Genomic DNA, 26,522 nt, shown 5'->3' with positions numbered 1-26,522 from the left:
CAACTTTTAAGACTTCAGCTCCCAGAATTCCCCAGCCAGCATGCTTTAAGATGGGCGAACTTCCATTCCCAGAATTCCCTACTCAGCATGCTTTAAGTTGGCTGGCCTTCTACCCCCAGAATTCCCCAGCCAGCATGCTTTAAGACGGGTGAACTTCCATTCCCAGAATTCCCTACTCAGCATGCTTTAAGATGGCTGGCCTTCCACTCCCAGAATTCCCCAGCCAGCATGCTTTAAGATGGGCGAACTTCCATTCCCAGAATTCCCTACTCAGCATGCTTTAAGATGGCTGGCCTTTCACTCCCAGAATTCCCCAGCCAGCAAGCTTTAAGATGGGCAAACTTCCATTCCCAGAATTCCCTACTCATCATGCTTTAAGATGGGCAAACCTCCATTCCCAGAATTCCCTACTCAGCATTCTTTAAGATGGCTGGCCTTCCACTCCCAGAATTCCCCAACCAGCATGCTTTATGCCAAGGGTGTCAAATTCGCAACGTCACGTGATGTGTCGCGGTATATTGTATTTTTTTTTTCTCCATTGACGGCAATAGGGTGGGTGAGGTTTCGGCATGATGCATCCGGCCCACGGGCCGGCAGTTTGACACCTATGTGCACCTCGACTCCCGGAGTTCCCTGCCCAGCACACTTTAAAAACGGTGCACTTCCACTCCCAGAATTCCCCAGACAGCATGCTTTAAGATGGGTCGACTTCAATTCCCCAGGGGAATTCTGGGAGCTGAAGCTCACCCATCTTAAAGTTACTGAGATTGAGAAACACTGGTTTAAGAGATCGTTGTCTCTCGTGATACAGACAAGCTGTAGATAAAAAAATTCCAATCTTGATACCTTTCAACTCAAACCACAGCAGTTGTTCGGACCCTACTGTGAAATATTCAAATCCCCCCGACTCAAAACAGGGCTGGTTCAAACATTTCCAGGAGTACAGATGGAACAGTATATAGGTAGTCCTTGACTTATGGCCACAATTGAGCCATAATTTCTGTGGTTAAACCAGACAGTCAAGTGAGTTTTGCTCCACTTTGTGACCTTTCTTGCCACGGTCGTTCAGTGAATCGCTGCAGTTGTTAAGTTAGTCACGCAGGCTGTTAAGCAAATCTGGCTTCCCCTATTGGCTTAGCTTGTCAGAAGGGTCGCCAAAGGGAATCATGTGACTCCGGGACACTGTGACTGTCGTACGTCCATGCCATGTGCCAAGCTTTTCAATTTTGGTCATGTGAGCACGGGAATGCTGCGGCGTTTGTACGTGTGGAAAACGGGCCCCTTTTCGCCGTGCCACTGTAGCGCTGAAGGGTTATGAAATGAATCGTTTTCAATTGAGGACTACGTGTAGTAGCAAATGTCCAGGATAATGTTTCGGCCTCCTCTTCCTCCTCAAGTTTTATCAATTTGTTTCCACCGCCAATGTTTGAAAACGATTTCTCTGCTCTCCTCTGCCCCAAAACGTGACCGGGAGGGAACAACGCCCGAGCTTTCCAAAGTTGAATGGAAATAAGTCCTCTCTATACAGCATAGGACACGGGTAGGCAACCTCGGCTCTTTTATGACTCATGGACTTCAACTCCCAGAATTCCTGAGCCGACATGGCTCAGCATGGAAACCTCTACATTTCTCCTCAGCATGGGCTGGCTCAGGAATTCTGGGAGTTGAAGTCCACGAGTCATAAAAGAGCCGAGGTTGCCTACCCCTGTCCTAGACCTCACAAAGGTGTGGCTGTCTCAGACGCAATGAAAAAGGTCTTTCCCATGGATCTTTCTTGTTGTGCCTGGCTTAGGCCCAGTTGAGGAGGTAGCTGCCACTGAATTGGCTACTGCTAAGAAACGTGGTCTTTTGGTGGTGCAAGTGAATTGGCCTCTTGTGCACGATCCCAGTGTGCTAATCCAACTGACTTCCGGGGACCAGAATTAGAACCGCAAGGCAAGAAAAAAATCTTGCAAGAATCCTTCCAGATCTGAAAGGTAGATTCAATCCATTCTCAGCAACTTCTGATTCATCTTCAGCTCACTCTCTCAATTTTCCTTCCTTTTTTTGTTCAATAACTGTAAAGTCAGGAAAATCAAAATGGCTGTTTAAACGCCAGTGTTGAAACCTCACTGATTTTTACGTGCATCACCCACACGGAGCACCAAAAATGATCGTTTTGAATCTTTATCTTTTTGAGCTCATCTTCTTGAATCACAAGGATCTGGTTATCCGCCTCAAAAGTTGGCACCTGTTCCAAAATGACCTTGACGTCGCTTTTCCATATTGTGCATCCAAAGGAAACCTGGAATGTGCGAACATGTTAAAAATGCAACATTCTACAAGATTGTCCGTTGAACTAAGAATCTTTGCACAATTTGGGGCAAGAACAACCCCACATTTCTCCAGCTTCTGCTGCTTTGACGGGCACGGCTATGGTTACAAATGAGAAGCACAAGAACGTTGAGGTATATTTTTAACAAAAAAAAAAAGATGCTAAAGTTCTCCAGGAGCAATCCCTCAGCACTTTCGGTAAAATCAAGGCAGCCGTCAAGATATCCAAATAAGGCTATCAATGTTTCACTATCAGTAAACTGGCACAACAGGGAACATCTTGAAGATTTAAAAGGTAGAAAAGGTGACAGGGAATTTTTCGAGGTGGGGAAATGAAAAGATCAGGGCGGACTCTGATTAGGGACAATCAGAGAAGGACATGTAGATCAGTCTGCATGGTGTTCTTTAACTTCGTTGCCCTAAACCGTCAACTAAAGACCCCTGGGCAAAAGAAGAGATTTGCAGAATTCTCACAGCCTCCGTGGTTGACCAACCACAAGTCCCAGGTTCCACTTGCAACATCTCGCCACATCTGGAACACTGTGAGAGCTGCAGTCACTGGGAGGCTTTGGGAAGCATACAACCTCACGGCCAGTGGTTATTTTGCGACCACAAAGGCACCTCCTTGCACATAATTCGTGATTATCTATCCGTCTCGGTTCCAAAGTGGATGTTTAATTGTTCACTATCGCATTCGGTCCGGAGCTGGTGAACTTTTATAGAGCCTCATTGCTTTGCGGCAGATGAGAGCAAACCAGTAGATCTGGGGTGCGATCAGGAATGCGTTGGCAACGTTGCAATGCAGAGGGATGCGAAAGGGTACCACGTAGATAGGCAGGTTCATCTGTCGCCCGTAGGCCCAATACATGTACGGGAAGAGGAGGATCCGGCACAGGAAGAAGGTGACCAGGATGAGGATCCCGTTGATCTTATGCAGGAGGGAATCTTGCATTTTCAGCTGTAACCCCACCGCCCAAAAAAGAAAAGAAAATGTTGAGAAGGTTAAAGGAGAGGCAAGTGCTGGCCCACAAATAATAATAATAATAATAATAATAATAATAATAATAATAATAATAATAATAATAATAATAATAATAATAAAGTTGGAAGGGACCTTGGAGGTCATCTAGACCAACCCCTTGTTCAAGCAAGAGCCCCTATACCATTTCAGGCAAATGGCTGTCCAGTCTCTTCTTAAAAACCTCCAGTTTTGGAACATTCACCGCTTCTGGAGGCAAGTTGTTCCACTGGTTAATTGTTCTGTCAGAAAATTCCTCCTTTATTCCAGGTTGCTTCTCTCTTTCATCAGTTTCCATCTGTTGTTTCTTGTCCTGCCTTCTGGTGCTTTGGTGAATAACATGACTCCCCCTCTTCTTTGTGGTAGCCCCTGAGATATTGGAAGACTGCTATCGTGTCCCCCCTCACCCTTCTCTTCATTAAACTACACATACCCAATTCCAGCAACTGTTCTTCGTATGTTTTAGTCTCCAGTCCTCTGATCATCTTTGTTGCTCTTCTCTGCACCCTTTCTAGAGTCTCAACATCTTTTTTACAACGTGGTGACCAAAACTGGATGCACTATTCCAAGTGTGGCCTTACCAAGGCATTGTAAAGTGGTATTAGTACTTCACGTGATCTTGATTCTATCCCTCTGTTAATGCAGCCTAGCAATGTGTTGGCTTTTTTGGCAGCTGTAGCACACGGCTGGCTCATATTGAAGTGATTGTCCACTAGGACTCCGAGATCTCTCTCGCAGTTACTACTATTGAGCAAGGTACCCCATCTATACTATACCTGTACATTTGGTTTTTCTTGCCTAAATGTAGAACCTTATTTTTTTCACCATTGAAAAAATAAGATCAAGGCCGGGAGAAATTCCAGCAACTGCTTCTTTAATTCCCGCACTGGGCAGCAGGTTGCTTGCTGCATCTCTGTACGATTTCTGTTCCGACTTCCTTCCCTTTCAGCCTTAGTACAGGTAGTCCTCGATTTAGGACCCCAGTTGAGCCCAAAACGTCTGTTGCTAAGCGAGGCAGTTCTCAAGTGAATTTTGCCCCCATCTTATGACCTTTCATGCCACAGTTGTTAAGCGAATCACTGCAGTTATTAAGTTAGTAACACTGTTGTTAAGTGTATCTGGCTTCCCCATAGACTTTGCTTGTCCGAAGGTTGCAAAAGCGGATCACATGACCCTGGGACACGGCAACCATCATAAATACGAGTCAGTTGCCAAGCGTCTGAATTTTGATCATGTGACCGTGGGGAAGGCTGAAACAGTCACAAGTGTGAACAATGATCATGAGCCACTTTTCCCAGTGCCGTTGTAACAATGAATGGTCACTGAATGAACTGTGGTAAGTTGAGGACTACCTGCGAAAGTGTACCATGGGTAGCCCTCGACTTATGAGCATAATTGAGCCCAAAATTTCCATTGCTAAGCAAGGCAGTTATTAATCGAGTTGTGCCTCATTTTACGACCTCTCTTGCCACCATCGCTAAGCAAATCATGGCATCGGTTCGCCTGGTGCGCCAGTTGTGACCCTACCTGGACCGAGATGCCCTACACATAGTCACTCATGCGCTCGTGACCTCCCGTTTAGACTACTGCAACGCTCTCTACATGGGGCTGCCCTTGAGGACCACTCAGAGGCTTCAGCTGGTGCAAAATGCAGCCGCGCGAGTTGTGATGGGGGTTTCCCGTTACTCCCATGTAACACCTCTGCTCCGTGAGCTGCATTGGCTTCCGGTTGCCCTCCGGGTGAGATTCAAGGTGCTGGTGATGACCTATAAAGCCCTAAATGGCTTGGGTCCAGGATATCTGAGGGAACACCTGCTGCCGGCATCAAGTTCCCTTCGTCCTGTGCGTTCCCACATGGAGGGCCGGTAAAAGAATGCCGGCGGATAACACCCAGGGGGAGGGCCTTCTCAGTGGGTGCGCCTAACCTTTGGAACCAGCTGCCCGTGGAGCTTAGGACTGTCCCCGACCTTTGATCATTTCACCGAGACCTGAAGACCTGGCTCTTCGAGCTTTCTAGCCCAGGCTGAGTTTTAATTGGGGTTTTAACTGGGGTTTTATATGCTTTATATTTTTTCAGGGATTTAGTTTAATCTTTTTAATTGTTCTTAATTTTTGTATTGACGTTTTTTATGCCCTGTAAACCGCCCTGAGTCCTACGGGAAAGGGCGGTATATAAATTCAATAAATTAAATTAAATTAAATCTATTAAGTGACCACCATCTATAACGTTCCCAGCCAGCTTCCAACAAGCAATGTCAATGGGGGAAGCCAGTTTCCCTTAATGACTGCGTGATTCGCTTAACAACGGCAGTGATTCGTTAACAACCCTAGCAAAAGAAAGGTCGTAACATGGGGCTAAACTCACTTGACAGCCGCCTTGCTTAGCAAAGGAAAACTTGGCTTTAATTGTGGTCGTAAGCTGAGGATTACCCGTATTTAGCATTTTAATTGTAAGCCATCCTGAATCACTTTTGCAGAGGGACATGGGCAGCGTCTAAATTTAAAACAGGCAGTCAAAATTTCTGTTGCTGAGGGAGACAGTTTGTTAAGTCAGCTTGGCTCCATTTCACAACTTTCCTTGCCACGGTTCTTAAGTGAATCACTGCTGCTCTTAAGTGAATAACATGGCCGTTAAGTGAGTCCGGCCTCCCCATTGACTTTGCTGGTCAGATGGTTGAAAAAGGGGATCGCGGGACACGCACACACACCCCGGGACACTACAACCCTCATAAATAGGAGCCGACTGCCCAGCGTCTGAATTTTGATCACGTGATCCTGGGGAAGGAAGAGATGGAGGTTCCAGGTCTCAGATGCTCACCTGAAGCAGGATCTTGCCCAGAGATACAAACGGGGTGCTAAGCTCAGCTGTGAAGATGCAGCCCACGAAAAAGTCTCCTAGTTCACCACGCAGATGCTGTAGAGCGAAAGAAAGAGAGAGAGAGAGAGAGAGAGACACTGGTTGGGTCCAGGGAACAGGATGTTTTAAGCCAGGGGCCTTCAAACCTGGCCCTTTTATGACTTGTGACTTCAACTCCCATAATTCCTCAGTCAACATGGGGGAACTATGTCCCCTTCATGACTTGTGGACTTTAATTCCCAGAATTCCTCAGCCAGCATGCCTGGCTGAGGAATTCTGGGAGTTGAAGTCCACAAGCTGGGGTCTTCCAACTTGGCTCTTTTATGACTGGTGGACTTCAACTCCCAGAATTCCTCAGCCAACATGGGGGAACTATGGGCCCTTCATGACTTGTGGACTTCAACTCCTAGAAGTCCTCAGCCAACATGGGGGAACTATGGCCCCTTCATGACTTGTGGACTTCAACTCCCAGAATTCCTCAGCCAGGCATGCTGGCTGAGGAATTCTGGGAGTTGAAGTCCACAAGTCATAAAAGAGCCAAGATGGAAGACCCCTCTTTTAAGCCATTGATGAGCTCTAAATTGTTTGCTGGATGACTTCCGAGCTTCAAGGGCTGTGAGCCGTCTTGGATTACCTGGCAGGTGAGAGGCCTAGGTGTTTTGTAGCCTTCATGCAATAACCCCCCTGGCAAAATGAAGGTGACTCAAGAGGGAAAGCTTTTTTGTCGGGAACATTTGAGAGTGTTGAATGGAGCAGTATTAAAACTTGACAGGGAAGGGAAGGGAAGGAAGTAGTGGTGGGATTCAGCCAGTTTGCACCACTTCGGCAGAACCGGTAGCTTGATTTTTTGTTGCCCAGGCCCAGAGTGGACTTCTGGAAGCAGCATCCACACAGAGAACCCGTTGTTCACATATTTGAATCCCACCACTGGAAGGAAGAGGGGAGAGAAAGAAAGGAGGAGAGGAGAGGAGAGGAGAGGAGAGGAGAGGAGAGAAGGGAAGAGGGAATAGAAAACAGAATGGAATGGAATGGAATGGAATAGAATAGAAACAGGAAGAGGAAATTAGAATAGAATAGAATAGAATAGAATAGAATAGAATAGAATAGAATAGAATAGAATAGAATAGAATAGAATAGAATAGAATAGAATAGAATAGAATAGAATAGAATAGAACAGAATAGAACAGAATAGAAACAGGAAGAAGAAAGATTAGAATAGAATAGAATAGAATAGAATAGAATAGAATAGAATAGAATAGAATAGAATAGAATAGAATAGAATAGAATAGAATAGAATAGAATAGAATAGAATTATGGGATGGAATAGAATCAAATTATGGGATAGAATAGAATAGAATAGAATAGAATAGAATAGAATAGAATAGAATAGAATAGAATAGAATAGAATAGAATAGAATAGAATAGAAACAGGAAGAAGAAATAATAGAATAGAATAGAATAGAATAGAATAGAATAGAATAGAATAGAATAGAATAGAATAGAATAGAAACAGGAAGAAGAAAGAATAGAATAGAATAGAATAGAATAGAATAGAATAGAATAGAATAGAATAGAATAGAATAGAATAGAATAGAATAGAATAGAATAGGAGTAGAGTATCAGTGGAACAACCTGCCTCCAGAAGTTATGAATGCTCCAACACTGGAAGTGTTTAAGATATTGGGCAACCATTTGTCTCAGGTTTCCTGCTTAAGGAGGGGGGTGGCCTAGATTAGAAGACCCCCAAGGTCCCTTCCAGCTCTGTTATTCTGTATTCTGTTATGTTCTGCTTAACAACTGTGGCAAGAAATGTTGTAAAATGGGGCAACATTCACATAAAAACCGCCACACTTAGCAATACTTAGTAAACGTGGCGAGAAAGGTTGCAAAACAGGGCAAAATGCACTTAACCACTGCCTCGCTCAGCAACAGAAATATTGGGCTCCACTGCGGTCATAAGTCGAGGACTAACTGTAGTTGCATTTCAAAACAAAACAAAACCTAGGAGTCAAGTTGTGTCCATTGACTTCTCTAGCAATTAAGATGGATGGCCCTAAGCTTGACCACCCTTTGGCCCTGGAGAGGTGGCCTCACCACAGCGACCGGCGTTAAGACGAGGAGGATGAAGAGATGGTGGGCGACCATCAGCCGTTCCTTCTGCAGAAAACTTTGGAGGCTCTTCCAGGAGTCATTTCCAACTGCCAGCCCTTTCTCCTGACTCTTGTGCCAATGGCAAAGATACATGACATAGATATCGTAGGTCATGTATGACACCACGATCCAGACATATTCTCTGGCGATCCAGTGCCTGTTGAGGGAGAGAAGAACGTGAGGGGCAATTAGATCGAGTCAAGTCTCACTCCTTCATACATTCCTTCATAATTCATATATATTAACCAGGGGTGGGATTCAAATATCCGAAAAACCAGTTCTCTTATTGGATGCAAGCCTGGGCCTCCGAGGCCTAGAATGGACTTCCGGAAGTGGCATCCATGCACTTCTGACGGGCCGTTCTAGACCTGGCAGGCCTCCTCCAGGCCTCCGAGACCTAGAATGGACTTCCGGAAACGGCATCCATGCACTTCTGACAGGCTGTTCTAGGCCTGGGAGGCCTCCTCTACGCCTCCGAGGCCTAGAATGGAGTTCCGGAAGTGGCATCTATGCACTTCTGACAGGCTGTTCTAGGCCTGGGAGGCCTCCTCGAGGCCTCCCAGGCCTAGAATGGAAGCAGTGTGCATTCAACCAGTTCTCCAAACTCACAAAAATTTAGCTCCGGTTCTACTGAACCAGTGCGAACCGGCTGAATCCCACTACTGATATTAACCCATAGAGCAGGGCGATTTAATGGCCCTTTTATGGCTTGTGGACTCCAAGACCCAGAATTCCTGAGCCAGCATGGGGAACCATGGCCCTTTTAGGACTTGTGGACTTCAACTCCCAGCATTCCTGAGCCAGTCCTAGTTCCCCAGCTCTGTGGCTGTAATATTATTTATCCTTTTAAAGGCAGTCCTCAACTTACGATGACAATTGTTCCCAAAATTTCTGTCGATAAACAGGACAGTGGTTAAATCAGTTCTGCCCCACTTTACAACCTTTCTTGCCACAGCTGTTAAGTGAATCACTGCAGTTGTTATGTTAGTAGCCGGCTGTTGAGTGAATCTGACTTCCCCCCCTTGACTTTGCTTGTCCCGTCGCAAAAGGGGATCACGTGACCCCGGGACACTGCGGCCGTCATAAATAGGAGCCAGTTGGCAAGCGTCTGTATTTTGATCACCTGACTACGGAGACGCTGTAACTTTCATCAATGTAAAAAACGACCCATGTCCCTTTTTTCGGTGTCTTTGTAACTTTGAATGGTCACTAAACAAACTGTCGTAAGTAGAGGACTGGCTGCAATGTCCTTAAATCTGCCTGCAGGACAGGACAATCATTAATCTGGCATGTGAAGTGCAGGCCAAGGACATATCGCTTTGGGAACATCGCCCACTGCAATTATGTGGAAACTTGATGTTCAGAAAAAGTATGTTGTGTGCTTGATTAAACATTTTGGTTACATTTCCGTCTACCCCACCTTGTTGCTTCTATTCATGGCATTTAGGAGGGGAAAATGGGTGTAGCTTGTACCTGGTTGGGTCTACTTCAAAAAACAAAAAACTGGAATATCGAGATACATTCCGATGTGTGGTTTAAGGATTGGGCAGCTCTTATGCCAAGCACGTTAATATTTGCCTTTTAATGGGAGGCATAGGAGCTTTTAACATTTTGGAGCCTGACCACTTATGCATCCAGGTAGTCCTTGACTTATGACCATATGGGAGCCCAAAATTTCTGTTGCTAAGCGAAACATTTGTGAAGTGGATTTTGCCCCATTTTATGACCTTTCATTTATCAATGAATACCACTTTACAAGGCCTTGGTAAGGCCACACCTGGAATACTGCATCCAGTTTTGGTCACCACGAAGTAAAAAAGATGTTGAGAAGAGCAACAAAGATGATTAGGGGACTGGAGGCTAAAACATATAGGGAACGGTTGCTGGAATTGGGTATGACCAGGTTAATGAAGAGAAGGACGAGGGGTGACATGATAGCAGCCTTCCAGTATCTCAGGGGCTGCCCCAAAGAAGAGGGAGTCAAGCTATTCTCCAAAGCCCCTGAAGGCAGGACAAGAAGCAACGGATGGAAACTCATCAAGGACAGAAGCAACCTGGAAGTAAGGAGGAATTTCCTGACAGTGAGAACAATTAACCAGTGGAACAACCTGCCTCCAGAAGTGGTGAATGCTCCAAGACAGGAAGTTTTTAAGAAGAGACTGGACAGCTATTTGTCTGAAGTGGTATAGGGTTTCCTGCCTGAGCAGGGCATTGGACTAGATGACCTCCAAGGTCCCTTCCAACTACTACTTCTTCTTCTTCTTCTTCTTCTTCTTCTTCTTCTTCTTCTTCTTCTTCTTCTTCTTCTTCTTCTTCTTCTTCTTCTTGTTATTGTTGTTATTGTTGTTATTGTTATTATTATTATTATTATTATTATTATTATTATTATTATTATTATTATTATTATTACCGTTCAATATTATAGAGACACTGAAAAAAGAGACTTAGGGCTTTTGAGATTTATGATCCATGGTGACGTGATCAAAATTCAAACGCTTGGCCACTGGCTCCTATTTACAACGGTCGCTGTGTCCCGGAGGTGTCACATGATCTCCTTTTCTGACAAGAAGGGTTAATAGGGAAGCCAGATTCACTTAACAACTGGGTTACTGACGCAACAACTGCAGGGGTTCCCTTAAGAACCGTGGCGAGAAAGCTTGTAAAATGGGTCACACAACTCATTCAACAATGGTCTTGCTTAGCAACCAAAATTTTTCAGTTCCACTGTGGTCGTAACCTAACTTTATGTAAATTGTGAGTGACTCTATTTCAGAGGTCTTCAAACTTGGCCCCTTCATGACTTGCGGACTTCAACTTCCAGAATTCCTCAGCCAGCATGGGGGAAATTATGGCCCTTTTATGACTTGGGGACTTCAACTCCCAGAATTCCTCAGTCAGCATGGGGAAACTATGGCCCCTTCATGACTTGTGGACTTCAACTCCCAGAATTCCTGAGCCAGCATGGGAGAACTATGGTCCCCTTCGTGACTTGTGGACTTCAACTACCAGAATTCCTCAGCCAGTGTGCCTCGCTGAGGAATTCTGGGAGTTGAAATCCACAAGTCACAAAAAGGCCAAGTTTGAAGACCCCTGCCCTATTTGTTGCCTTGGCTTTTTAAAATCTCATTCTAGGACTTTTCTGGAGAAAAGGGCACATAAGAGGTCAGATCGATGGGGCAATATTGAAAAAAGAAAAAAAAAATAGGTTCACAAACATTTGAGCACCGCTGTCCACATGGTCTGATTGTCTCCTTTTGCCAAAGACTTTAAAGTTTCAACATTTCAACAGCAATAATTAATTTAAAATGATTTCCAAATGCTGCAAGCTCTTGTTTGCCTAAACTTCTTCGTTCCGTTTACAACATCCTAAAAGTTAATGTAAAAACTACAACAACTAACTCTGTTTCAAAACTGGAATGGCGGGGGGGGCGCAGAGCTGACTAACTCATCCCCTCTGCTCCTTTAGGACCTCCTGGATTTTTCTCAAATTTCATGAGAGGTTAGAAGACTTTTAGAACAGGGGTCTTCAAACCTGGCCCTTTTATGGCTTGTGGACTTCAACTCCCAGAATTCCTCAGCCAGCATGGGGAAACTATGGCCCCTTCATGACTTGCGGACTTCAACTCCCAGAATTCCTCAGCTAGCGTGGGGAAACTATGGCCCCCTTCATGATTTGGGGACTTCAATTCCCAGAATTCCTCAGTCAACATGGGGAAACTATGGCTCCTTCATGACTTGTGGACTTCAACTCCCAGAATTCCTCAGTCAGCATGGGGGAAAACTATGGCCCCTTTATGACTTGTGGACTTCAACTCCCAGAATTCCTCAGTCACCATGGGGGAAACTATGGCCCCTTTATGACTTGCGGACTTCAACTCCCAGAATTCCTCAATCAGCATGGGGGAAACTATGGCCCCTTTATGACTTGTGGACTTCAACTCCCAGAATTCCTGAGCCAGCATGGGGGAACTATGGCCCCCTTCGTGACTTGCGGACTTCAACTCCCAGAATTCCTCAGCCAGCGTGTCGCAAAAGGGGATCACGTGATCCTGGGACACCGCGACCGTCATAAATACGAGTCAGTCGCTCGAAGGGTCTGAATTTTGATCAAGTGATCACGGGGATGCTGCAGTGTGGAAAAACGGTCCCAAATCATTTTCTTTTTCGCTGCCGTGGTAAGTTTGAACGGTCATTAAATGAACGGCTGTTAAGTCGGGGACTAAAGGTAAGCCAATGAACAAATGAACCACTCTCTCGTTCGCCGATCAGGCCAGGGAGCCCAACGGCGTTCGAGAAAGCCAGTCGCTTACATTGTGACCTTAGACCCAGAGTCCATTTGCTCTCGGCTGTAAAATACGTAGCCTGTGGTCACGGCCTGCCCTTTTCTTGATTCTTATCAGCCTGCTGCCCTCAAGCACCCCTGCCAGAAGCCACCGTCGGCGGTTTTTTGTCAGTTTTTTGTCAGCGATGCCCGATACGAAATGGGTGTATTGTTGGCTTGAGATTTTAAAAATGGGGAAGGCTTGCGAAACGAACGGGTCTGAAGGACAGAAGAAGAGAGGAGTTGGAAGGGACCCTGGAGGTCATCTAGTCCAGGGCTTTTCAACTTTTTCACCCATTGTACCACTTTTAGGATATGGCAACATCCGAGGACCACCGGTCGCCTAGCAAGGGGTCAAAAACTTGATGACCAAAAAAAAAAAGGAAAAAAGTAAAAAAGTGATGAAGTACAGGTAGTCCTCGACTTACAACAGTTCGCTTAGTGACTGTTCGAAGTTACCGTGGCCCTGAAAAAAGTGCCCCCTCCAAGCCATAGCCGAGCAAGACACCTGCCTGCCTGCCTGGCGGCGCTCTTCCTCCTGTCCGAGGTTTTCATTGTTGTGAGCATTTCTGTTGAGGATTGGCAGCGGGAGTGGGGTGGAGGGGTGTTTGATTTTATTCCCCCCCGCCGCTAGGTGGTTACAGCAGGTTTTGGTCCCTTCGCACCACCCTGGGACCGTCATAAATATGAATCAGTTGCCAAGCATCTGAATGTAAGTCACAAGACCCTGGAGATGCTGCAACATTCCAGCTGATCGGCGCTTCTTCTGGCTCAGCAAAAGCACCGGGATCAGCACCAAGCTCCAGCTGGATCCTGGCGCTGATCCTGGCGCTTCCGCTGAGCCCTGACAGCCCCGAAGAAGCCCTGATCCTGGCGCTTTTGCTGAGCCCCAACAGCCCTGCAGCTCCAGCCGTCTCTCGCTCAGGCTTGTGCGGTGCTGCCACCGGTTCAGCTCATTCCCCTCCCCCGCTACCACTTTCCTAGGATGGTCGCGTACCACTTGCCAGGTGCCAATGTACCCCAGGTGGTACCCGTACCACTGGATGAAAAGCCCTGCGGGTACCACCTGGGGTACATTGGCACCTGGCAGGTGGTACGCGACCATCCTAGGAAAGTGGTAGCGGGGGAGGGGAAGGAGCTGAACCGGTGGCAGCACTGCACAAGCCTGAGCGAGAGACGGCTGGAGCTGCAGGGCTGTCAGGGTTCAGCGGAAGTGCCAGGATCAGCACCGCTTTCCAGCTGATTGGCACTTCTTTGGGGCTGTCAGGGCTCAGTGGAAGTGCCAGGATCAGCAGAAGAAGCGCCGATCAGCTGGAATGTTGCAGCATCTCCAGGGTCTTGTGATTTACATTCAGATGCTTGGCAACCGATTCATATTTATGACTGTCACAGTGTCACAGGGTCATGTGAAGTGACCAAAACCTGCTGGAACCACCCAGCAGACGGGGGGGGAGAGAGAAATAAAAACCAAACTCCCCCCCACCCCACCCCCGCTGCCAATCCTCAACAGAAATGCTCACAACAAATGCTCACAAATGTCTGCTCAATTGTTTCTTAAAAACTTCCAGTGTTGGAGAACCCACAACTTCTGGAGGCAAGCAGTTCCAATGGTTAATTATCTTCACTGCCAGGAAATTTCTCCTTAGTTCTAGGTTGCTTCTCTCCTTGACTAGTTTCCATCCGTTGCTTCTTGTCCTGATTTCAGGTGCTTTGGAGAATAGCTTGACTGCCTCTTCTTTGGGGCACCCCCTGAGATATTGGAAGATTTGCTATCATGTCACCCCTGGTTCTTCTCTTCATTAGACAAGACATACCCCATTCCACAACCGTTCCTTATATGTTTTAGCCTCCGGACCCCTGATCATCTTTGTTGCTCTTCTCTGCACCCTTTCTAGAGTATGACCTGAATTGAAATTTTAAATTAAAGAACTCTATTTATTGTTTTAACGTTTGCTTCTGCACTTTATTCAATATCCGTAAGCCCCCTTCGGCAAGATGGGTGACATACAAGTTTGATAAATAAATGCAGATCGTCCTCCATTTACAAGAATTTGTTTAGCAATCATTCAAAGTCGCAACAGGATTGAAAAAAGGGACTTATGACCATTTTTCAAACTTACGACCGTTGCGGTATCCTCCAGGCATGTGATGAAAATTCGGACGCTTGGCAACTGACTCATATTTAGGACAGTCGCACTGTCCCGGGGTCACGTGATGAAAATTAGGACGCTTGGCAACTGAGTCATATTTATGATGGTCGCACTGTCCTGGGGTGACGTGATGAAAATTCGGACGCTTGGCAACTGACTCATATTTAGGACAGTCGCACTGTCCCGGGGTCACGTGATGAAAATTCGGACGCTTGGCAACTGACTCGTATTTATGACGGTCGCTCCGTCCCGGGGTCATGTGACGAACTTTTGCAACCTTCCGACAAACAAAGTTAAGGGGGAAGCCAGGTTCACTTAACAAATGCAGTGATTCACTTAACAGCGGTGGTAAGAAGGGTCGTGACATGGGGCAAAACTCACTTAACAGCGGTCTCACTAAGCAGTGGATGTCGTGGGCTCAATTGTGGTCGTAAGCCGAGGACTACCTGCAAGTAAAGAAACTCTGAAAGTGGGGGTCTGGTTTGGGTGTAACAGTGCTAATGATTACCCACTTACGGCCTTGAGGATAACTGGTGTCACCCTGCCATCTGTCTGGCCCCTCATCTGATTCCGGAATGTTCTGGCTTGGCAGGTGAACATCCTGTCCGAAGTCCAAGCGGAATTTCGTATGTTTTTTCCTCTCTGAAAAAGTCATGTTTTTCATTACCTGTCATGTACCACGTCTTTGCAGCTGAAAATGACGACCAAGCCGGAGAGCGTGGCCATGATGGCTTGAATGGAGGAGACCAGCCTAGAAAAAAATAAAATAAAGTCAGAATAAGGCACGTGACCAAGAGAGAAGAGGAGAAATAGATAAGTAAAAATATGAAATATTTCTGGAAGTGAGCAGACAGGAGCTTGCAACGGAGACGGGAGGTTCAAGGCAGGACAAATAGCAACGGTTGGAAACTATTCAAGGAGAGAAGCAACCTGGAACTAAGGAGAAACTTCCTGACAGTGAAAACAATTAACCAGTGGAACTCCTTGCCACCAGAAGCGGTGAATGCTCCAACACTGGAAGTTTTTAAGAAGAGACTGGACAGCCTATACTGAAATGGTATAGGGTTTGCTGCCTGAGCAGGGGGTTGGACTAGATGGCCTCCAAGGTTCCTTCCAACTCTAATTATTATTATTATTATTATTATTATTATTATTATTATTATTAATAATAATAATAATAATAATAATAATAATAATAATAATAGTGCTGGGTTAAACCTACTGGGTATTCTTAGTTTACAGAAAAGAAGCCAAGATAAAAAGCAGTTTTATCTGGCGCAGTATTTTTCAAACCTGGGCAACGTGGACAAGCATCCAGAATTCCCCAGTCAGCATACATTAAGATGGGTGAACTTCAACTCCCAGAATTCCCCAGCCAGCATGTATTAAGATGGGTGCACTTCTACTCCCAGAATTCCTTAGTGAGCTTGCTTTAAAACAGATGGACTTCAACACCCAGAATTCCCCAGCGGGCATTCTTTAAGTTGGGTGGACTTCAACTCCTTGCTGGATGGGGAATTCTGGGTGTTGAAGTCCACCTTGCTTAAAGTTGCCAAGGTTGAGATACATTGCTTTAGATTGATAAGTTGTTGGTATTAAACGTATATGTCGTCCAACGTCCAGTGACTCTGGATAGCCTCTTTACAATTGTTTTTAAAAATTTCATTTATATACCGCCCTTCTCCCGAAGGACTCAGGGCGGTATATAAATGGTTAAAAATGTTTCCAAACAAGACACAAAACACAAGAAATGCAAAAAAAAAAAAAAGCCCCAAACACCGCAAAGTGACAGAGAAAACAAACCCAGATAGGAACAAGGAAGATCCTCCCCACGAACAGGGATGGGCTAGATGACCTCCAGAAAACCCTTCTACCTCCTCTGGCCCCTCATTTGACATGGAATCTGCCGTTGGCTGAGCCAGTTTATCCAAGGAAAGCAACACAGCCTCGCTTTGTTAGGCGACCCACTTTTGACTCACACAGCTGAGTTTCAAAGGCCTTAAATCCCCAAATCTGGCAAGGCCCCGTTGCTTCCCTTCCCGTGCCCCAAACACTGGAAAAGTGAGGGGGAAAACAGCTTAAAAATTGCAAATCATGTCTGAAATAATGATGATGATGATGATGATGATGATGATAATGTGATCAAAATCAAAATCCAGGCAACTGCACTGTCCTGGGGTTATGTAGAATAGAAATAGAATAACAGAGTTGGGAGGGATCTTGGAGGTCATCTAGTCCAACCCCCTGCTCAGGGAGGAGACCCTATATACCACTCAGGACTCACCGCCCTGAGTCCTTCGGGAGAAGGGCGGTATATAAATAACATTATTATTATTATTATTATTATTATTATTATTATTATTATTATTATTATTATTATTATTATTATTATTATTATTATTATATTATATTATTATTATTATTATTATAATTATATTATTATTATTATTATTATATTATTATTATTATTATTATTATTATTATTATTATTATTATTATTTCAGACAAATGGCTGTCCAGTCTCTTCTTGACAACTTCCAGTGTTGGAGCATTCACACCTTCTGGAAGCAAGGAGTTCCACTGATTAATTGTTCTTGCCACCTTTGTTAAGTGAATCGCCGCAGTTGTTAAGTGAGTCACCCGGTTGTTACGTGAATCTGGCTTCCCCCGTTGACTTTGCTTGTCAGAAGGTCGCAAGAGGGGATCACGTGAGGCCCCGCCCCCCCAGGGCACTGAAATCGTCATAAATGTGAGTCAGTCTCCATGCGTCTGAATTTTCATCACGTGACCGCTGGGATGTGCAACGGTCGTAAGTGTAAAAAACGGCCATAAGTTCCTTTTTTCCCCGTGCCGTCGTAACTTGTGTTCGTCAACTGTTTGTTTGAACACGATCTCTGAGAAGTAGGGATCATCCTTGAGTTACAATCGTTTGGAAGTTACAACAGACCCCGAAAAAGCTACTTAATGACCCGGATTCGAAGTTACGACCACTGGCCTGCTCCCTCACCCATGGCCACATGACCACCTTTTAGGCATTCAGCAACCAGCCTAAGCTGGCATTTACGGCCATTGGTGGCATCCCGTCACAGGGCTGCAAGGTATGATGTCTTTGCTGGCAACCAACATTCAGTGCCTAGCAGATAATGTGCCCTGTTTCCTTCCAGACGTTTCATGACCCAACTAGGGAACATCATCAGTCCTACGCAGGATATTCTGGCACTGATGATGTTGGGTCATGAAAGGTCTGCAAGGAAACATCCAAGCTCAGAGAGCACCAAGGACCCCACGGTCATCGTCCTCCTCCTCCTCCTCCTCCTCCTCCTCCTCCTCCTCCCCACAAACCGCCCTCCCTTGCAGCATAGATGGCGTTACCTAGTTGGGTCATGAAATGTCTGTAAGAAAACAATCAAGGTAAGAGAGCACCAAAGACCCCACCGTTTTCTTCCTCCTCCTCCTGTTCTGCCTCTTCCTCCTCTTCCTCCTCCTCTTCCTCCTGTTCTTCCTCTTCCTCCTCCTCCTCCTTCTCTTCCTCCTGTTCTTCCTCTTCCTCCTCCTCCTCCTCTTATTCTTCCTGTTCTTCCTTTTTCTCCTCCTCCTCCTCTTCCTCCTGTTCTTCCTCCTCCTCTTCTTCTTCCTCTTTCTCCTCCTCATTCCTCTTCCTCCTGTTCCTCCTCCTCTTGTTCCTCCTCCTCTTCCTCCTGTTCTTCCTCTTCCTCCTCCTCCTCCTGTTCTTCCTCTTCTTCCTGTTCTTCCTCTTTCTCCGCCTCATTCTTCTTCCTCCTGTTCTTCTTCCTCCTCCTCCTCCTCCTGTTCTTCCTCTTCCTCTTCTTCTTCCTGTTCTTCCTCTCTCTCCTCCTCCTCCTTCTCTTCCTCCTCCTCCTCCTGTTCTTCCTCTTCTTCCTGTTCTTCCTCTTCCTCCTGTTCTTCTTCCTCCTCCTCCTCCTGTTCTTCCTCTTCCTCTTCTTCCTCCTCTTCTTCCTCTTCCTCTTCCTCCTCCTCATTCCTCTTCCTCCTCCTCCTCCTCCTCTTCCTCCTCCTCCTGTTGTTCCTCCTCCTCTTCCTCCTGTTCTTCCTCTTCCTCCTCCTCCTCCTCTTCTTCCTCCTCCTCTTCCTCCTGTTCTTTATTTATTTATTTATTTTATTTTAATTCCATTTATATCCCGCCCTTCTCCGAAGACTCAGGGCGGCTTACAAGCTTAGCAGTAGCCTTCATTCTATGTATATGCCTGCTTATTAGGGCTTTCACACACACACACACCCAAGCGGCATTATTACAAAGTCAGCTTATTGCCCCCAACAATCTGGATCCTCATTTGACCTACCTGGGAAGGATGGAAGGCTGAGTCAACCTTGAGCCTGGTGGGACTCGAACCTGCACTAATTGCAGGCAGCTGGTGTTACTTAAGGAGGCATTAGCCCACTGCTCCACCACTGCTCCTTCTTCCTCCTACTCCTCTTCTTCTTCTACCTCCTCCTCCTGTTCTTCCTCCCCCTCCTCTTCCTCCTCCTCCTCCTCTCCGCAAACCCCACTCCCTTTTAGCACTGATGATATTACCTAGTTGGGTCATGAAACGTCTGCAACAAAACCACCAACCTCAAGAGAGCACCAAGGACCCCTCATATCAACCCTCAGCCACAAATATTCTTCTTTATTGAAATAATGCCCCACAACGAACAATGGGGTCACTTAACAATTCAACGACCACCGCAAAAGAAAAAGTCATGACTGCCTCCACTTATGACCAAAATTGTCAAATACCTGTTAGCCAAAAGACCTGAACATTGGGCGCTATCTAACAAAATGAAATTCAGTGGTGAAAAAAGTAAGGTTCTACATTTAGGCAGGAAAAACCAAATGTACAGGTATAGTATAGGGGGTACATTGCTCAATAGTAGTAACTGTGAGAGGGATCTTGGAGTCCTAGTGGACCATCCCTTAAATATGAGCCAGCAGTGTGCTGCAGCTGCCAAAAAAACCCAACACAGTGCTAGGTTGCATTAACACAGGGAGAGAATTAAGATCGCGTGAAGTAATAATACCACTTTACAATGCCTTGGTAAGGCCACGGCATCCAGTTTTGGTCACCACGATGTAAAAAGATGTTGAGACTCTAGAAAGAGTACAGAAAAGAGCAACAAAGATGATTGCGGGACTGGAGGCTAAAACATATAAAGAACGGTTGCTGGAATTGGGTATGTCTAGTCAAACGAAGAGAAGGACGAGGGGTGACATGATGGCAGCCTTCCAGTATCTCAGGGGCTGCCCCAAAGAAGAGGGAGCCAAGCTATTCTCCAAAGCCCCTGAAGGCAGGAGAAGAAGCAACGGATGGAAACTCATCAAGGAGAGAAGTAACCTAGAACTAAGGAGAAACTTCCTGACAGTAAGAACAATTAGCCAGTGGAACATCTTGCCAGCAAAAGTTGTGAATGCTCCAAGACTGGAAGTTTTTAAGAAGAGTTTGGATAACCACCTGTTTGAAATGGTATAGTCCAGGGGTGTCAAACTCAATTTCATTGAGGGCCGCATCAGCATTGCGGTTGCCCTCAAGGGGCCGGGTGGGTATGGCCAGGGGTGTGTGGCCTACTGGGTGGGCGTGGCCAGCTCTACATCGTTGGCATCAAGGGTGCCTATAGGGGCCTGGGCAGGAGTGTGACAGATCTGAGGGTCTCTGGCAGAAGGAGGGTCTCTGGGCCAGGGCCAAGGCAGCGGGGGCCGTTCCCTCACTCTTTCCAGGATGGCTTCGCGGGCCGCATGAAACCACTTCGCGGGCCGCATCCGGCCCCTGGGCCTTGTGTTTGACATGTCTGGTATAGTGTCTTCTGCCTGAGCAGTGGGTTGGACTAGAAGACCTCCAAGGTCTCTTTCCCACTCTGCTATTCTATTCTATTCTATTCTATTCTATTCTATTCTATTCTATTCTATTCTATTCTATTCTATTCTATTCTATTCTATTCTATTCTATTCTATTCTTCTACTTCATTCCATTATTCTATTCTATTCTATTCTATTAACTATTCTATTCTATTCTCTATTTCTATTCTCTATTTCTATTCTATTCTATTCTGTTCTGTTCTATTCTACTCCACTCTATTCTATTCTATTCTATTCTATTCTATTCTATTCTATTCTATTCTATTCTATTCTATTCTATTCTATTCTATTCTATTGCGTTATTTTTGGAGATGAAGCCAGGAACCAGGTGTATCTCAGGTATAGCTGTTTAAACTGGAAAAAGGAGGGCAGGTAAAGTAAAAAAGGATAAACACCAAAGAAACACCGTGCCAGGAATAGTTCCCAATATGTAATGCGGCAAGGACGCCGTGTCCGGATCACCGTGTGTACATATCCTTAGATCAATAACCTTGGCTTGCGTTTCATCCTACTCTTAATCCATTCCGGGTCAAAATTTGCACAGGGCGTCCAGCTTTTTTTTTTTTTTAGACATTCCTTCCTCCGTTTACTCCTCCACCACCCAGGGAGTAGCTCCATCAGAGGGAATCAAACATGACCGACCCTTTCTCAGCACCCCTCAATGTAAGCAGAGAAGGGGTTGTTGTTGTTGTTGTTGTTTTAAAAAGTGCCGATTCCAGGAAGCAGCCGCCTCGCTCAAGAAGGTGGCAAGCAGAGGGAAAACGTCAGCTCTACAGTAGAGCCTCCAGCCTCGGGAGCAGTCTACCTCCAAACCGCGACAACAGCAGCCGAGCAACGGTTATCCAAAGTCGTTGGTCTCCCAGGCCTCCTAAGCAGCAGAACTGCTTAGTTTAGCTTAGTTTTCTTTTTTTAACAGAATCCACCCCGAAGTCAGCAGGGTTGAAGGAAGCGAAGCAAATTCCCTGACTAATTTCTGAGGTCTGCCCGTTAACTAAATTTTGCCTCTGTTTTAACCTAACTCCATTTGGGAAGCACACTTGGTTTTTTTTTTTGTATGTATGTATGTATGCATGCATGCGTGCATGTATACACACACACACACACACACACACAGTGCAGAAATCCACCAAGAGCAGAGGTTAGGTCTGCTGTTTTCCTTCTCCCTCCCCATCTGTTTTACCTCGCGTGTCGTATTTTTCCATCGGCAAAGCCAGCGAACCAGACTCTGCTGTTTTTTGCAAACTGGTCTCAGACGTTTTTGGCCCAATTTTGGTTGTTTGTTAGTAAAACAAAAAAAGTCCTCCGGCTAAGTTCCTCCAGTATTCGGAATAGAGGTAGACCTAGACTCACAGCAGTTAATTTAGTGATCATTACGGCACAGAAAACAACCTGATTTACGACCCGTCTTTCACACTTACGACCGTCGCCTCCAGAAGCGGTGAAAGCTCCGACACTGGACGTTTTTAAGAACAGACTGGACAGCCATTTGTCTGAAATGGTATAGGGTTTCCTGCCTGGGCAGGGGGTTGGACTAGATGACCTCCAAGGTCCCTTCCAACTTTATTATTATTGTTATTGTTGTTGTTGTTATTGTTGTTGTTGTTATTATTATTATTACATCCCCGTGGTCACATGATCAAAATTCAGATGCTTGTCAATTGACTCATATTTATGACGGTTACGGTGTCCTGGGATCCCCTTTGGAAACCTTCTGGCAAACAAAGCTAATGGGGAAGCCAGCTACACTTAACAACCGTATTGCTGTCTTAACAATTGCACCGATTCACTTAACAAGAAAGGTTGTAAAATGGGGGCAAGACTCATTTAACGACTGTCTCACTTACTAACAGAAATTTGGGCTCAGGTGTGGTTGCAAGTTGAAAACTAGTTTGCCGCTCCCGTGTCATTTTTCTCCCTAAACTATTACAGTCCTTGTTTAGCGATCGCTCACAGTTGCAACAGCGATTTAAAAAAAAAAGTAACCTCGCAACCAATCCTCGCATTTACAACCTTTGCAGGTCCGTAAAGCTGGCAGTCCTTGCTTAATAATGGTAATTGGGAGCGGAATTTCTGCAGTTAAGGGATGTGGTCCTAAAGTGCAACCACAGTTCCGGCAGTCCTGGTTACTGCTATTAAAGAATGCAGGTCATCCCTTTCGACTTCCCGCTGGCTTCCCCATTGACTTTGCATGTGGGAAGCTGGCAGATCACATGACCTCAAGGGTGCTGCAATGGCCTGACCCGCTGTTCAGCGCTGTTGCAAGTTCAAATGGGCATTGCTAAGTGAGGACCACTTGTAAGATCATAAGACCGGCCGTGGTTTCGCTTAACAACTGCATCACCTCACAACCAAATTGCAAGGCCCAACTGTGGTCGGTAATCAAGAACAATTTGTACACTCACTCAGGAAAGAAGTGGGTGTTCTGGTGTGTTACCCCCAAAGCAGCATCATGTGTGGGAATCCCGGAGTCTGCATATTCCTTGGATGCAAACCAGCAACGCCTAAACTACAGGTCGTCCTTGATTTACGACGGTTCGTTTAGCGACCGTTCAAAGTTACAACGGCAGGAAAAAAATGACTTATGACTGTTTTTCCACGTATGACCTCTGCAGCTCATGTGATCAACGATCAGACGCTTGGCAGCTGACTCACATGTATGACGGTTGCAGTATCCCGAGGTCATGTGATCCCCTACCGCGACCTTCCGATAAGCAGAATCCATGGGAAAGCCAGATTCACTGAACCGCCGTGGCAAGAAAAGATGTAAGGTGGGGCAAAAGGTCACTTATCCACCATCTCCCTTAGCAACACAAAATTGGGGCTCGATTAATTGTGGTCGTTAAGTCGAGGACGGCCTGTTCTGGAAAAAAATTTCACACAAAAATGAAAAAAACCACCAAAGACCAGAATTGTGTGTGTACCACTGGGCCTCCAAGGATGAAGTCTTCATTAAAAAGTATTAAGGTGCTACATCTCGAGAATGGCTAGGAAACGAGAACCCACCACTGAGTTACAGGCAGTCCTTCACTTATGACCACAACAGAGCCTGACACGTCCTTTGCTAAGCCAGGCAATCGTTAAGTGGGCTGGACTAGAAGACCTCCAAGGTCCCTTCCAGTTCTATTCTATTCTGTTCTGTTCTGTTCTAGTCTAGTCTAGTCTAGTCTATTCCATTCCATTCCAATCCATTCTATTTTCTATTTCTATTCCATTCCATTCCATTCTATTCCATTCCATATTTTCTATTCTGTTCTATTCTATTCTTATTCCATATTCTATTCTATTCTATTCTATTCTATTATTCTATTCTATTCTATTCTCATTCCATATTCTATTCTATTCTATTCTATTCTATTATTCTATTCTATTCTATTCTATTCTCATTCCATATTCTATTCTCATTCCATATTCTATTCTATTCTCATTCCATATTCTATTCTATTCTATTCTCATTCCATATTCTATTCTATTCTATTCTATTCTATTCTATTCTATTCTCATTCCATATTCTATTCTATTCTATTCTATTCTATTCTATTCTATTCTATTCTATTCTATTCTATTCTATTCTATTCCTTATTCTATTCCTTATTCTATTCCTTATTCTATTCTATTCTATTCTATTCTATTCTGTTCTGTTCTGTTCTGTTCTGTTCTATTCTATTCTATTCTATTCTATTCTATTCTATTCTGTCGCACCCCATCCTGCAACTTATTTTGCCACGGTTGAGTGAATCACTGCCATTGTTAAGTCAATTGTGCACTTCTTAAGCGAAACCGCCTTTCCCACTGTCAGATGGTGTTAATTGTGACCCCGGGACACTGCAACCGCCATGAATACATGCCGGTTGCCCAGTGCCTGAATTTGGATCATGTGATCTTGGGGAAATAATAATAATAATAATAATGACTCGGAGGTCATCTAGTCAAACCCCCTGCTAAGGCAGGAAACCTTATACCATTTCAGTCAAATGGCTGTCCAGTCTCTTCTTAAAAACTTGGAGCATTCACCGCTTCTGGAGGCAGGTTGTTCCACTGGTTAATTAATTGTTCTAGTTGTCAGGAAGTTTCTCCTTAGTTCTAGGTTGCTTCTCTCCTTGATGAGTGTCCATCCGTTGCTACTTGTCCTGCCTTTGGGCGCTTTGGAGAAGAGCTTGACTCCCTCTTCTTTGGGGCAGCCCCTGAGATATTGGAAGACTTGCTATCATGTCCCCCCTCTCCCTTCTCTTCGTTAAACTAGCCAGACCCAGCTGCGACGGTCGTGGGGAAAACCAGTCCCTTTTTCACTGCTTGGAATGGATACTAAACAAATGGTTGTAAATGGGGGACTGCATGTACATTTCCAGATGTGCAACACCGTTCCGTACACCATGTCCTTCTAAGTCTCTCTGGCTGGGTGACCCATTCCATGCAGGGTTCCTGCTTAAAAACAGGCCGAGGTATTTTTGAGCCCCCAAACCATCCGAAGTGTCAAGCAGCTAGATCTCAACGAGGAGGAATCACTTCACGGTGGTAGGTCTCAACCGAGAAGAGTTCCTTGCCATTGTGTGTTCTTCTAGATGGTTTGGTCTGTCCCAGTAAAGGTGTTACCCAATTAGATCTCATTAGTCACGGACTGAAGTTGCCACATTCTCCATTGGGAGGAGGTAACACACAAGCAATGGGTGTTTAACACTCCTGTGTGGTCACACTAACTAATGCTAAGCGACCCCTCCCTCCTTGCGGATGCACAAGGACACAATTTATATTCTTGAATTAATCCGGGGCACACCTCCGCTCAAGGCCAAATAGGTGCCAAGGGTTCAAATTCCTTGGCTTTGGAATTCGAATTGAATTTGAATTGAATTTGAATTTATTAAATGTATATGCCGCCCTTCTCCCTAAGGACTCAGGGCGGCTCACAACAATAAAAAAATTAAAAAAAAAACATAAAGTACAAAATTTAAAAAAATATTAAACAACAGATGTGTTAAACACATAACAATTTAACCCCATACAAACCAAATTTAAAATCATAGTCAGTCACAGTCAGAATTCACCATTCATAATCCAACTGCTGAGGGTTTGAATAGAATAGAGCTGGAAGGGACCCTGGAGGTCCTCTAGTCCAGCCCCCTGTTCAAGCAGGAGAGCCTGAATGTTAGATTTATACCCAGCTTTACAAGCAGTCCTCAACTTACAATCGTTCGTTTAGTGACCGTTTGAAAAAAAAGTGCCCTGAAACCCCTTTTTTTTTCAACTTACAACCCTAGCAACATTCCCCAGGGTCATGTGGTCAAAATTCAGAGGCTTGGCAACTGGCATGAACTTATGACGGCTGCAGTGTCCCAGGGGTCATGTGATCCCCTTTTGGGACCTTTTGACAAGCAATGGGGGAAGCCAGATTCACTTAAGAACCGTGTCACGAACGTAACCTCTGCGGCGATCCCCTGAACAACGCTGGCAAGAAAAGGTCGCAAAATGGGACAGCAGTCCCTTCTTAACAACCGTCTTGCTTAGCAACAGAAATTTGGGACCGAAGTGCAGTGGCAAACGGAGGACTTGCTGTATGTAACACTGCACGCTTGCGAATGGCAAGCCTGTAGGCAAACATAAAGGAGCAGAATATGGGTAATCCCTGAGTTATGACAGGAATGCAGCTCCCCAGTAACAGTCATAAGGTAGGACCGTCCTAAAGTGGCTTGGTCATGTGACCGGCCTCTTTTGCAACAGTCATTAATCCAATGCAAGTAACTCTTAATCAGAAATGATGGTTGCTTCACTTTCAACCTCAGACAAGTTCATTCAAGTATTAAAGGTAAAGGTAAAGGTTCCCCCGCACATGCGTGCTAGTCGTTTCC

The 26,522-nt window shown here is 45.3% G+C and overlaps 1 protein-coding gene across 1 annotated transcript; it reads right to left on the bottom strand.

The window, feature by feature from the left end:
* Nucleotides 1-1,732: 1,732 nt before the first annotated feature.
* On the bottom strand, nucleotides 1,733-15,563 carry TLCD3A (TLC domain containing 3A; the record flags this gene model as incomplete). The annotated part of the gene is made up of 4 exons (XM_083350238.1): nucleotides 1,733-3,271; nucleotides 6,150-6,245; nucleotides 8,283-8,496; nucleotides 15,478-15,563. Coding segments are annotated over 4 exons (669 nt in total), but the record flags the coding sequence as incomplete, so codon positions are not given.
* Between the last annotated feature and the right edge of the window lie 10,959 nt (nucleotides 15,564-26,522).

Source organism: Vipera ursinii (genome assembly GCF_947247035.1).
Source record: "Vipera ursinii genome assembly, chromosome: 1".
NCBI classification, from domain to species: domain Eukaryota; kingdom Metazoa; phylum Chordata; class Lepidosauria; order Squamata; family Viperidae; genus Vipera; species Vipera ursinii.
Note: the sequence above shows the minus strand (reverse complement) of the source record. Positions and strands in the feature narration are given on the sequence as shown.